The sequence below is a fragment of the Temnothorax americanus genome, unplaced genomic scaffold (assembly GCF_048541705.1).
Source record: "Temnothorax americanus isolate GAGA-0224 unplaced genomic scaffold, ASM4854170v1 Scaffold123, whole genome shotgun sequence".
In the NCBI taxonomy this organism is placed as follows: domain Eukaryota; kingdom Metazoa; phylum Arthropoda; class Insecta; order Hymenoptera; family Formicidae; genus Temnothorax; species Temnothorax americanus.
In genome coordinates, this window is record NW_027509257.1 from 311,491 (window position 1) to 326,187 (window position 14,697).

Here is a 14,697-nt window from a genome sequence, read left to right on the forward strand (position 1 = left end):
ATTGTAATTAAATAATCTTATATCGTAAGATAAAAATAAGTTTTTCAGCATTTATGCCCAACAAATTACTGCGCCTGTTTGCATAAATTTACCCAGCAGAGCTAAACAATTGTGCACTTGCTACGTTAGTTGTGGGAGTTGATAAAAATTTGTTTACCGTTTTCTGCAATTGTTGATATGAGCTTGAAATGCCAGTAAGCGTTTCAGTGAAGTCTAGGCTCTTTTAAAAAAGATTGTAAAGCTTCCTGGTATTTAAATATTTTTCCTTCTGGCTTTATGTCTTTCTTTTCGAAAAGTTTTCTCGTGAACTTTCCATAAGCTCTGTTCTCACGATTCTTTTTTGAATCTTGAGAAGTTTGTACCACACAACCATGTGATCTCACCTTGAAGTACAACTGATTGAGCTTGTGTTAGTGATGTTAAGGGTTTTCTTCTTTGGATAAAAAAGATATTTTTTTCTTCGCAGATTCGATTTTATCGAATATTAGATAATTAATTTGGAATCTGAGATCTAAAAGAGTTGCATTTATTAATAGTGTTGAGTTTTTAACATAAGCAAACCGTTGATTTATAGATTCTACTTTTATGTTTTATTCTGGAAATGGTATCGTAATTTTTCTCATTATTTGTCGTTTGAAGTTCACCATTTAACATAGTAATAAGTAGAATAATTAAAGAAACACAAGCGTCATCGCTAGATATATCTAAAGTTGCCTCAAAAACTTTTTAACACTTTTACAATATTCGTAGATAGCTCCCATTTTGCGTTATCAAGATTCGAGTTTCAATTCCTCCGTGTGCAACGCTATAAAGATTAAGGGCATTTTTTTTTGTTCAATAAGACGTTCCAGTATGAGGAAGTGCTATTCCATCTGGTTTCTACGTTTTGTTTTAACACCGCGAACACCATGTTTTTGGAGTACTCACCCGGACACCCTAGGACTTTTAAGTCTATTATTCGATTATTATTTATAGGATGAATAGAACTTCTAAGTTTCTTGTTACTGATAATACCAAATAATACCACCAAATATTCTTATCTCTACATTCTTAAATTCACTGGACCCATATCACAGGTTACGCTATGAACGGACCAACAGATTCTGCTTTTTGAATAATTGTTTCTAAGATGGGTTTCAGAATAACAACATTGCCTCAAATGCCTCCAAGAATGAAAATTAGTGCACGAGTAGCTTTTTTTATTGCATCTATATTAATTTACAAAAAACAACTAAATACAGTATTACCTCCCGGTTTCGGCAGATACTATACATATACATCTATCCACAATGATTCGTCCTGAACTAGATCTCTAAGTCCAAATAATGTCTACCCTGATCTATCTACAAGAATTATACGTGTGAGAGGCATATACGCATGTGCATGTCTAAATCTTATAGATAGATAAGGGTAGACATCTTCTTTGGATTTGATCCACTAAATTTAGTTCGAAATAAATCGTTATAAAAGGGTGTACAATTGGATATATTTCAAGTCATAGTTTACCACATCTATTAGGAAGAATTGAGATCGATGTGTCATTGTACTTTGATCTGTTCTCATCCGGTAATATTCATCTCATCTCATCTTTTTTCTTCTTCATTCGTATTTAATTTTATTCTTCTCCTAAGCGTTCGTTCTGAGGGTAAAGGAATTCCCTGATTCAATATCTCTTTATAACCGCTACTGCCACAAGATGATCTCAACTTCAAAGCTTTTTGGATGGTATCATTAGACCATCTGTCACCTCGTACAGATGGCCTACAGAGAGTTTTAATTTGATCGTCACTAAGTATTTTTTCGAAGTTCTGACTGTGTTTCAAACAACACATTTCTTTTATTAATTTCGTTTTTTCATACATCAGTTGTTTAACGCGTTTCATCAACCTTATATTTGATTTATTTAGATTGTCAATTATCTTGCTTGCTTGTTGAAGCTTTAATTTTGCTTGTTTTGCTTCTAATTTTGCCTGCTTAGCTTCTAACATAGCTTTCTGAATTTTTCCATCAGGCTCTTCTACAACTTTCTTAACGTCAACCATGTTTAATGGTACAGGTATAGCTTCTTGTGAAACAGTTGTTGATACTATCAAAACTGAATTTTCTTTTTCTTCATTGTGGATGTTTCTTGTCAATTCAGTAAATGATTCAGCGATATTAACTGTTGTCGAGTCTATTTTTTCTATATCTCTTGCTAACACATTGTCCAAGAAATCATGATCTGATTTGTATGCTGGTTCAGTTTTGACGTCAATCTAGAATGTGGATATATAACCAACAGTATTATTAATTATAAATCTTTTGGCATGTAAATTCTTAAAAGCAGATACACACACATACATTTTATTGCAAACTACAGTAAAAACTTACATTTAAAGAAAGTGGATCTCTTTTCATGAGCAATATTTCATGAGCAATGTTTGTACTTTTTTCCCGCAAACCAATCGTCGGAATTGCACAACTTTTCAATTTTTTCTTTCCATCAACCCTTTGTCGTTCCCACATTTCTGGTGCAAAGTGTACCTGTTACATATAAATAATATTAATACTGATTATAAATGTTGCAAATAAAGATAAATAAAGCTTACCTCGCATACATAATACTTGCTGAACTTTGAAGGATCCAAGTCGGACCTACCAATGTTATTCACCCATATATTTCTTCTCTTTACATCTGTTGGAATGCAATGCATAGAATATTTTTTTTTGGAAGAATTACTGCATTTCAATACGCAACAAGAAGGCATCTTGTGTGTGACCTGTAAGTAAATTATATATTTAAAAATATAAAATACTTAATTTTATAAATGTTGTTAAGATTATTGAGGTTAGAGAATTAATAAATTATGTGTTTGATTCTTTTAAAGAATTATACAATACCTGACAGTTTCATAATTTATGTAAGTCTACTAATATACTATAAAATCTTTCAATTTATTACTTTAATTAATAACGTTGAACACCTTTATAGCAGTATACCCAGTATATACATATTTTACAGCACTTTATACTGATTAGTGGTTGCTGCTTTTCATTTTTATCACTGTCATCACTGATTGGTGCCGCCATTGCGTATCAGCCAATAAAAATTGGTCGAATCTATCGACAGGGCTTTTACTTCTAGGGACTCTAAATCCGAACAATTCGCGGCTGCCGTTTGACCTCTATGAAGTTGGCCGGACAACTTCAACGTATCGAACTTTCATTATAGGGATGGGCGATGTTCAAAAACAAATCGATATTTCAAAAATCGATTAAAAGAAAAAAAATCGCAGAGACATCGATTATATATATATAAAAAAATCGAGGAATCGATTAATCGTTATATTTTTTAAAATTACTTTTTAATCTTTAGGGGGAAGGGGCCTATTATTATTTATTCTAAAATATATCGTGTGCTTTCTAGGATCAGTAGGATCTATAAAATATAAGGATCTATAAATATAATTTTTCAATAAATGTCGAAATATTATTATTAGTTAAACATTATGATTAAATTAAAATTTTACGTAGATTAGGTTTTTTTTGTTATTACGATATATGCACGCAATCAAAATATAAATTGCAGTTATATTTACTATAATACCTTTTTGTAAATTATCCATTTCATATCCTTGTTGCATCTATATATCCTTTTGTGCTTATTTCTTCTAACAAAATAGCCTGAGATATAGCTTTTACACAGCCCACACAGGATCCAGAACGATACCAAAAAAATAGCCTGAGATATAGCTTTTACACAGTACAGTCAGTACACACAGGATCCAGAACAATGCCAAAAACAAGCCGTGGTTCACCCGTAAAACTTCTTATCTTATTCTTGCTTCTTCTTCTTCTTCAACTTCAATAATGACGAACCGGGCAAACTTTCAACTGCTTTCAACCGTCGACGTTTGAACGTTCCCCTTCACGGGATCGACTCGGCCACGAACAACCCGTATACAGGACGCAGAAACGCACGCCGCGCTGCAGAAAGCAATGCAGTAGCCAATCAATTTATCGCTTTTCTGTAAGAACGAAAGAGTGATTGGTTAGTTTCTTACCACGCGGTAAGCGTTTCCTCACTTTCCGCACTTTCTGCGTCCTGTATGTGCACCCACGTGACTCACGTCGCCAAATGGCCAACTCAGGTTAGTCTTTAGTTTAGTTGAAAAATCCATCCGGTCTATGTTTATGAGTGAAGTTAGTGAAGTCAGTTAATCGATGTTGAGGAAAAAATATCGGACATCGATTAATCGGAAAAAAAATTAATCGGACAAAACTATCGATTAAAAATCGATTAAATATCGGCTTTTTCGATTAATCGAGAAACATCGCCCATCCCTATTTCATTAATTGGAATCGATTGGTGGTCGTTTGGTGGTCTTTGGTAGTCTAGTCCACGACCGTGGTCTAGTCCGATCGTTTGGTGGTTAGTCCGGTTAGTCGTTTTCCTGTAAAATAAAAATGAAATTTCCGGTGTGAAGTTAGCCGAACAATTTTTATTTTTCAACCAATTTAACTTTTTTATAGCTCATTCGACGCGGAATCGTTTGGTGGTCACGAATATCATCATAAAAACGTTTGGTGGTTAACCGTTTTCCCAGAAAATAAAAAAAATCGTATGCGCATAATGCTGGACATATCACCACTGTGCCATTAGCCGGAAAAATTGTACGGTTTTACGGTGAGAGTACGGTTTTATCTATTTCTTAGGAAAACGATTAACTATCAAACGTTTTAATGACGATATTCGTGACCACCAAACAATTCCGCGTCGAATAAGCCTTATCAAAGTCAATTTGATTGATAAATAATGTTTATCCATCAAATTACCGAGCTAACGTCACGGAGTCGTACGACCAATGGCGTGAGAGTACGGTTTTTTCTATTTCTTAGGAAAACGATTGACCACCAAACGTTTTAATGACAATATTCGTGACCACCAAACGATTCCGCGTTGATTGAGCCCTATCAAAGTCAATTTGGGTGATAAATACAATTTTTCCGACTAATGGCACAGAGGTGATATGTCCGGCATTACACGCATACGGTTTTTTCTATTTTCTGGGAAAACGGTTGACCACCAAATGTTTTTATGATGATATTCGTGACCACCAAACGATTCCGCGTCGAATGAGCTATAAAAAAAGTTAAATTGGTTGAAAAAAAAAAATTGTCCGGCTAACTTCACACAGGAAATTTCATTTTTATTTTACAGGAAAACGACTAACCACCAAACGATCGGACTAATGAAAGTTCGATACGTTGAAGTTGTCCGGCCAACTTCATAGAGGTTGCCGTTTGAAGGATTTGCAACGCGCGCCGATTGGCAGACCTGCCGTTCTCCCTCCTGCCGCCGTTCTCATTGTTGCTGTTTTGTGGCCGGTGTGTTTGCTAGTTTACGTTTTTGGTTGTTTCCCTCGCGTGGAACGTTCCCCCCTTGAGATTTCGTGGATTTTACGCGGTGCGTCACGTTGACAAAACAATCGGGATAATTGGGAAAAAACGCAGAGGGCTCGTCGGTGGTGGTTGTCGGCGGCGGCGGAGAATGGAAAATCTGGAGGAGGTGTTGCAGGCGCTCGACGAGTTCCAGAAAATGCGGCCGTCGGTGATCCCGCAGGAGCTCGAGGATTATCTGTGCTGGGTCGCAAAGACCGGCGATCCCGTTTACCAGTGGCCGCTCATCAAGACCCTCGTGCGGGAGAAGCTCACCCGCGTGATGACCGATTTCTACGAGAGCTGCACCACACTGGAGATCACGCCCTGTCCCAACGTCGACCACTTCAATTACGACACCATGAAGAGTAACCTGCTCGAGAGACTCGAGTCGTTCGCGAACGCGCCGTTCACCGTCCAGCGGATATGCGAGCTGCTTACGGCGCCGCGCAAGGAGTACAATCGCGTGGACAAGTTCATGCGCGCCATTGAGAAGAACATCCTGGTGGTGTCGACGCGCGAGCCCGGCCCGATAATTAGACGTGGCGAGACTGGCGACGGTATGGTCAACGGATCCGTTGAGGAAGACGCTGCCTCCGTTACGCAGCAGCAACAGCAACCACTGCCACCGTCGCAGCAGCAGCAACAGCAGTCGCCAATGCAACCTTCCTCGCAGACGACGCAGCCGGCGGCGCAACCGGCGCAGCCGACCACGCAGGACGTCGAGATGGAGTACTGGGAGAAGGACTGCAGCTCCACCGTGACGATCAGCGTGCACACCGTCGACAATGAGCCGCCGCTCTTGCACAGCGGTGTCATACCGCCCGGCGACTCTGCGCTGGTCAAGAATCTGTTCGCGGACGAGGCCGTGCGAGACAAGTTCGAGCAGGCCGCCTCTAGAACGGATATCTCGGCGTCCAATTACATCACCGCCGTCTCGGACTTTTCTACCATATCGAATTTAAATTTGCAGCCACACGGACCGGTGCCGGAGGCTGTGGCGACCGCTGTTCCGGTTGTGCAGAGCCTACCAGCTGTCGGGACGGTCTCCGACGACCCGACGGTCCCAGACGCCGACATCGCGGTGGCGATCATGAACGAGGACACCAGTTCTCAACCCAATTTAGACATGGAGAGCGAGGAGATTGAGGCGACGGCGGCAGCGAGTACCGCGACGTCCACGGCGACGACTACGACGACGGCGGCGACGGCCGCTACGGCGACAACGACTACAACGACGACAACGACGGCAACATCGACGACATCGACAGCGGCGGCGGCGGCGGCGGCGACGACGACGACGGTTACCGTGGTGGCGACGGTGATACCGTTGACGACGGATACCACGCGGAAGCTGCAAGCCGCTTTCCAAGCGAAACGCTTTGATTCCAGCGACGACAAGTGTACGGACAAGCCTGACGAGAAGACGACGGAGCTGTCGACGTTGGACCGCAGCGCGGAGGAGGAAATTGGGCGTCCCGTGAAGAACGAGTTGGCGACCTTGACCAAATCGAGTCCCGAGCGTGTGGATCTCAACGAGATGCCTCACGGTGAAAGTAGATTAACGGAAAATTTATTACAGACGGATGTCGAGATGAGATCCGACGCTTTGGCGGATAACGCCGAAAGTGTCGTCGAGGAAAGAGCTCCTGACAAACCGAAAGGCGAGGAAGAGGGAGGAGCGTCGATCCTCGAGGACATGGATGAGGAATGCTTACGTTCCACGAGCGGCCACGACGCAAACGCGACGGCGTTCGTCGAATCGCAGCCCATGGAGAAAAATAGCGCGGTTACACCCGACGAATGCGTGAGCGCGGTCACTGTATCCAGCAGCGAAGCGTTATACAAAACGGAGAAATCCGAGATACCCTCTAAAGAGGCATCCGCGACAATTTCTTCCACAGAGTGTTTCGCACGCGATCAACCTACTACGAGCCAAAAAGCTGAGACCGTGGAAGCGGTGGGTAAAATTATAGAAGCCTTTCCTACGGTAGCATCTTCCAACAGCAACACTAACGGACAAGAAGTGCAGGAGCCCGAATTCAACGACGATAATTTGAACATTATGGAAATTTCCACCGACAAGATGGCTCTTGTCGAGCCTATAATAGCGTCAGATCCAGTGAGCGTCATAGAAAAACCTAAAGAAGCAGCATCTGTAATTGAAAAACTCGATCCTATCTCATCCGCTGTCGAAACGACGGAGAGCCCTGATGATGTCAGTTGTCGATCTCCAAAGGACGATAAATTAACAAGTGTTCAAGACGACAGTTTAGCAAATTTACAAGGCAATAAAGCGACGGCGTGCATCACGATAAAAGGGAACCAATCTTCTGTAATAGATATAGCCTGTAGAAGGGAACCGATGGAATTAATGGAAGTCGACGACGAGGAACCATTACCGACGTTTCAACAGGATGAACCTATGGAGCAGGAAACAATGGAGGAGTTGTCGAAAAGTTAATCTTGACTTATCTAATTGGTCGCATGTCTCTCCTTCCCTTTGTTTAACGTTTGATATCTATTCTTAAGATAGATGTCGGAATACGAACCAACACGTGAATATCTTTAGGGCTTATGCACAATGAGAGGAATAAGGAACAAGGAATTAAACAGAGAATTCATAGACTTGAAGACAAGGTCTTGAAAAAAGATGCGACCATGAATTATCTCTATGTTTAATTCCTTGTTCCTTATTCCTCTCATTGTGCATGAGCCCATACGCATAAACAAGATGCTTGCGACATGCTTGTGACGCGGTATATATATACATATACACATAATTTCTATAATCGGTAATTACGAATCAGGAGAGTGAAATTGTGAGCAAACGTTAGATAATGCTCAATGAAATTCTTGACATCCTAACTTAAATATTAATTGTTGCTTTATTTATTTTGGATTTATCGTTAGACTGAATAAGCTCTGATATTTACTTATATAAAGAGATCTATCGAAATGAATTTTCTATAACTCTGGGAGGGAAAAGAACACTGCCTACTCCTAAAAAGATTGTAATACTGTGAAACCGCTTGTATAGAAATCAGATTTGGTAAACATTTCAATACGGATTTATACAAATACCACAGATATTTGCTTAGAATAAGGTTGTGCCTATAACTATTGTATACATTGCATATTGGACAAGTATATACCTAATGAAATAAATTTTTAAATAATGATGTATGAGTACGGTGCAGATTCGCGCTACATTTTACAATTGAGATGAATGAAAGCAAGCTTTGTTTGTAATCACAGCCTTATACTAAGTTCCGATCAAATCTGGAAATATGTAATGCCAAAGGAACCAGTTAATTCCGAGAATATGTTTAAAATTAATCACAGATTCGTTTCTTACAAAACTTTTTATAGTATATAGCAGTATTCGGAGACACCAGTTGTTTCGAGCTGTCTACTAAAACTGCTAAGAACTAATTCGAGATCAATTATTTCGAATGTATCGTATATAATCGTTGTCGTAATCAGTATCTTCAAAGTTCATTTCATGATTTCTGCTATAATTAGTAGACAAGTATTTTTTTTGTACAAGTGTTTGCTACATATAAAAGAGAAAAAGACTCTCTAATAGATGAAGCGAGCTATGTTCTGTGAGCTTATGACTAGCTCTGTGTGATCAGATATTAGCATTCTGGTTCCTTCCGTTTCCTATGTTCCGACAAATAAGGAATGCGTGTTTAAAGTCGAGCTATATGATTATACACAGTAAATCTGAGCGAAAACCTTAAAGTGGCCCATTGTAAACTGATAAAACTGACCTTATTAAAATCGATTCACAAATTAGAATTCGTTAGCATTATATCGAATCGCTTACAGTTACATATGTATTTGCACAAAATGTTCACAAGCAGATTCGATGCGGTTCTACTGAAACGTTATTAGAATATTGTAGGAATGGGATATTAATTTATAAGAATTGATATATATAGATTAATAACACATAATATACGAATGTGGATATCTAAAAAAAAAAATAGCTGTACATTATTTTATAAAAAAATATAAAAATGAAATTGTCAATTTTTTCTATCTTTTATTCGTAGTGTATGTACCTGACCTTATTAAAAATAATTTTAATATTTTAAAGGAGATAGTAACACAAGAATGTGCGATCAGAGGGTGTTGTATTGCCGCCGCAATTGTAATAATTATACCTCGCCGTCTGTGCAACTATTTTCGCGAATGATATGTTACGTATCTTTCTACAACATATAGCAATAAACATATAGCACTAGGATATAATATTAGACTCTTCTATTTTTTTTATTCCAATCAAATGTCTATACATTCCCTCCGAAAAATACGCTAATATTGTACAGAACTTTTTAATTTCAGAGATATTCAAAAGATGATAAATACATATATGTAGTATATACATATAATACATTGATAAATCATAAGAAGAACGTCATGACGTATCAGTGAATGATTACTATTCAGCGATTTCCGTATACTTATGCGAACGTTTGATGTTTCACTAATTTTTTGAAAAGGCCATGCTCCAAGTTCATTAACTCGGTGTAAGTGCCGGTTTCCGCTACTTGACCTCTATCGAGCACCACGATTTTATCGGCGTTCTTTATTGTACTAAGCCTGTGGGCAATCGTTATCACCGTCCTTCCGCGGATAGCATGTTCTAAAGCTTCTTGAACGAAAGATTCGCTTTCTGCGTCTAAGGCACTAGTCGCTTCGTCCAGTATTAAGATTTTTGGTTTCTAGAGAAAAAAAATAACGAAAGAACATATTACTTCGTACCCTGAGAAGAGTTGTTATTTTAATAACCACGATTTAAGCAACGATTTACCTTTATTAGTGCCCTGGCAATGGCGACTCTTTGACGTTGTCCGCCACTAAGGGCAAAGCCCCTTTCTCCGACCATTGTATCTAATCCGTCAGTCATTTTTTCTGCAAACTGCAACACATGCGCTTGTCTCGCGGCATCTTCCACATCGACGTCCGTCGCAGATTCCATTCCGTATAATATGTTGTCCTTTATCGAGCCGCTAAAGAGAATTGGCTCTTGGGATACAATACTAATTTGGGACTTTACCCACATGGGATCGAGTAGACGGAGATCGTGGTTGTCCAAGAGTATTGACCCTTCGGTAGGATCGTACAATCTCAATAAAAGTGACGCCACGGTAGATTTACCGGAACCTGAGGAACCAACGATTGCCGTCACAGAACATTTCTCTATGTTTAAATTAAAACCTTTCAACACAGACATCTTCTCTCGCGTTGGATATGCGAAGGAAACATCTCGGAACGTCACGTTGCCCGATAATTCTTTCCCTAAAATTTGTCCGCCCTCAATGGGAATAAGCGGCTGTCGATCGATTAACTCGAACAGACGAACATTTGCGCCTAGAGCCTTATTTAACTCACTATACGTCCTGGACAATCCGTTCAAAGATATGCCCACGTAACCGGCGTACAACAGAAAGGCGCTTAAGCTTCCAATTGTTATGTCGGAGTTCGATACCATGAATACTCCATTATAAAGGACTGAAAGAGCAATAGCGTTCCCGGAAAGACCGGTCATACCGAAGAACATTCCTCTATATAGACTCTCTTTGTAACACAGTTTGAGAACGTCTTGTAGTTTAGCGCTGTATCTGTCGATCTCGCGTTTTTCTTGCCCGAACGCCTTAACAGTTCTTATATTGCTAATTCTTTCCTCCGCCGTCGTATTGACCACTGCAAAACTACTTTGCAGATCCTTGGAGATTCTTTTCAAGATACGTCCCCAAAAGACAGCAACGACCGCGACAGGCGGTACTATAGCTAAGCCGAGTAAAGCTAGCGACGGCGATACATAAAACATCATGGACACTCCTGTAATGGCCATAATAGCGGAGCGCAAACCATCTGATACATTGGACGTGACAGCGGAGCTAATAAGTTGTGTATCTCCTGGAAAAAAAAGGATACTGAAATCAAAATGATAGACTTTGGTGCCTTAATGATACATTATATCTGATTAAAAGCATGAAACGTACCGCTCAATCTCCCGACTAGTTCTCCTGTACTTTCTCTGTCAAACATTGCTGTTTCCTGTTGAAGGATAGCGGCGTACGCCTGTTTCCTAAGAGACTGCGTGATTCTGTGCCCCGCCGTCGACATTAGATAAACTCTGCCAAAGTTGCTCACACCGCCTATGAGAAATATCACAAAGAGAGCAACTGTTAACCGATTAAGGTTTTCTTTCATGTTCGTTTTTTTCACGGTATTGACAACGTCTATCACTTTGCCAAAACAGAACGGGACTGCCATTGTTACGCTGGACGACACGAGCAACAAGGCGATGGCCTTCAATAGAGTCCACTTCTCAGGGGCGGCCAGCAAAAGTAAAGTCTTCAATTCCGAGCGTCTCTTCGCCTTAACTGCATGTACTACGGGCATAGATGCGTCGGACCGGATAGCGTTGGTCGTATAGTGTCTCAGCCCGATGAACACGCGGCCCTTCCTCGAGAATCTGACAGCTTGCCTTGTCAGGTACAAGCCAAACAGGTACTTCTGCGACATGTCGACCCTGCAGCATCCCGGTTTTCGTAAGATACCAGGATTAGTCAACAATTTCCAGAGAATCGTCATGTTATATGCGATCCGATTATCACTATGTGCGACATGCGAGAATTTAATGAATGGTGAATGGAGGTAACAATCTTGCAGGTTGCAGGGGTCGGCCTTCGATTCGAGTTAACCTAAACACAAAACAGTGTCATTCGGAATTTCATTGGAACATCGTGACTACGCGTATGTACGATCGGATACGTACAATCAGCTTTGCGGGAAATTGTCCAAGTGCTCCTGATTATTCTGTTGGTTGATTAGATCGCAATAATTCCTAATTGCACGCACCTCGTATGTGCTGATCAAGTACGAGAAATTCATCGTAGAATCATGTTCGAGACACGGGCTCTCTTCGAGTCTTCTTTTTTATTGTCACGAGAAAACGAATCGTCAAAATTATAAAAAAATTTTTGCATTATTTTTAATTACTATGTATTAGTACATTATTGCCATGCTTTTTCAATTATTATTAATTTATTGAGTGAAGTAAGCAAGACATCGAATTCGAACGACGGTCGAATCTGATTAGTTGGTTTTAAGAATATACGCCAATCATAGACTTCTATAGCTGCGGTCCACTTGACGCTACAAATGCTTCGAAGCATTCCTCTTTTCTTTTCTTTCAATGAAGAAAGAAGGAGAAGAAGAACGCTCCAAAGCATTTGTAGCGTCAAGTGGATCGCAGCCTTAAGGTGCCTTTTCATGCTGACGCTCGACGCTCATTTTCAGCGGAAAGAAGGTCGCATGACCACACGTGACGCCGGCGTCAATTGAAATTCATGAAAAGGAAAACAGCGTCAAAATTTCGGCGTCTTCGCGCTGCTTTGGCTTTGACGTTTAAAGCTGAGAAAATCCAGCTTTCTTTGCTTGACGCTAGCGTCAGATCGAAATCACGTGATCTCGCGATACGCTGAAACTGGCTGAAACGAGCGTCCCATGAATTCGCACCTTATAAATATTCAGTAGATAGTGTGCTCACTTTGCCATCATCTGATGCCAAAAATGGCATCATTTGCCGCTGAATTGCACGGATGCGCTCTCATTCACACGTCTTTATTAATTAATTAATTCTTATTAATTATTGTAAAAATTGCAAAAAGGTAGAAAACTTTTCTCCTACTCAGTTTAACTGGCTCTAATACTTACCCACGAATGTATATATATAAATATAACTTAATAGGAGTACAATTAAAATTTGTATTTTTCTATCTCTGTTATAGTATTAATAAGAATCTTCAACGTAATTAATTTCTTGTTGCATTGAATATAGATTTTCAGCTTATTAATACTTTTTCCAAGTATTTCATATTTTTGGCACAATTTTTATCTCTATACAATAAATAAAAGCCGCAAAAATTGACCATTATAATAATAATAAAAAAAGGAAAACATGAAATTCAAAAAAGGTACGTAAAACAATAAGAATATAATTTCTATATTTTCTTACACACACACACACACACACACACACACACATATATATATATATATATATATATATATATATATATATACTATATTATGTATCTCATTGTACAAACATTTCTTTAGCAATGTTTCTCTTTCATAAGTTTAAAAATTTCATATTTCAAAAAACACTTTAATTATAGTATTAAAACTTGACACAAATACATATCTTAATATTATACGTATAACACATAAAAAATTCAGAAAGAATAAAAATAAGTATATTATACCTGCACAGTTATTTATATTTTGCTACCCGATTTGATGTTCCAATAGCAGGATGACGCTTTAATGACGTATTATTGACGTTAGAGATATCATTTAAAACGTTATTAATAATGTCATTTGACGTCACTCGATCTACTTCCTGGGTCATGTTCCAAAACTCACTCTGGGTAACTAAAATCTATAGTTTACGTCACGTACACTATAGCATTTTAGTTAACTAGAGTGAGTTTTGGAACATGACCCTGAGCGTTCATGCATATATTATACATATGCACACAGCTACCGCAGAATGCGATTAAAAAATGCAAACACAGTTTTAGTTTAGTTTTTCGTCCATACATTCTTTATAAAAAAGAGAAGGATTTTAATATACTTTTTAATGAAAATAATCGTAAAAAGTAAGAGTATAAAAAATTGAAAGATGTATAATAATTTTCTCCAAAACGCTAGATCGATACTTTCCCTGCTTTATTTTGTTCTTTTTTGAAATTTTACTCCTTACTTTTTTTTCAATGTGCGAGTATGCCTGTAAATTTCATTTCGCGTACAGATAATACAATAAGTACAGAGCGGTATTTAGAGACCGATATTCTATAAGTATTTGTGAGATCGCCTTTTAAGTACTTTTAAGTTGAGACTTATTGACAATCGCTTTGCATTTCAACTGCGAACCTATATACGGTATATTTGAAGACATGAAGACCATTATTGAGACAATCTCGAATATGAAATCAGGCTACGAATATATCATTCGTAAGATCGAGAGAAATGGATTTGGGATACTCCGGCTTCGCAAGGTGCAAAATGGCGAGAAGTCTCGCCATTCACACGCGCGCGCGCGCGCGCGCGCACACACACACACACACACACACACACACACACACACACACACACACACGCACGCACGCACGCACGCACGCACGCACGCACGCACGCACGCACGCACGCACGCACGCACGCACGCACGCACGCGCGCCCGCACACGCACACGCA

The 14,697-nt window shown here is 39.4% G+C and overlaps 3 protein-coding genes across 4 annotated transcripts; 1 reads left to right on the forward strand and 2 right to left on the reverse strand.

Moving 5' to 3' along the window:
* Positions 1-1,162: 1,162 nt before the first annotated feature.
* Positions 1,163-3,098, reverse strand: LOC143893624 (uncharacterized). Of its 2 annotated transcripts, none has more exons than XM_077399187.1 (4): positions 2,881-3,098; positions 2,589-2,759; positions 2,371-2,523; positions 1,163-2,255 (listed from the first exon to the last, which is right to left on the reverse strand). In XM_077399187.1, the coding sequence occupies exons 2-4, from the start codon at positions 2,745-2,747 to the stop codon at positions 1,584-1,586; spliced, it is 984 nt and encodes a 327-aa protein (XP_077255313.1). In that variant the 5' UTR covers positions 2,748-2,759; positions 2,881-3,098; the 3' UTR covers positions 1,163-1,583. The 2 variants fall into 2 exon arrangements, with proteins under 2 accessions (XP_077255313.1, XP_077255314.1); XM_077399188.1 differs by having other exon boundaries at positions 2,942-3,086.
* A 2,210-nt stretch (positions 3,099-5,308) lies between these two features.
* Positions 5,309-9,459, forward strand: LOC143893622 (uncharacterized). The gene has a single exon (XM_077399184.1). It carries the CDS (start codon positions 5,531-5,533, stop codon positions 7,880-7,882), a length of 2,352 nt encoding a protein of 783 aa, XP_077255310.1. The 5' UTR covers positions 5,309-5,530; the 3' UTR covers positions 7,883-9,459.
* Positions 9,460-9,675: 216 nt separating this feature from the next.
* Positions 9,676-14,678, reverse strand: LOC143893623 (ATP-binding cassette sub-family B member 10, mitochondrial). Its single transcript, XM_077399186.1, has 5 exons — positions 13,707-14,678; positions 12,215-12,370; positions 11,436-12,140; positions 10,241-11,349; positions 9,676-10,151 (listed from the first exon to the last, which is right to left on the reverse strand). The coding sequence occupies exons 3-5, from the start codon at positions 12,028-12,030 to the stop codon at positions 9,891-9,893; spliced, it is 1,965 nt and encodes a 654-aa protein (XP_077255312.1). The 5' UTR covers positions 12,031-12,140; positions 12,215-12,370; positions 13,707-14,678; the 3' UTR covers positions 9,676-9,890.
* Positions 14,679-14,697: the final 19 nt, after the last annotated feature.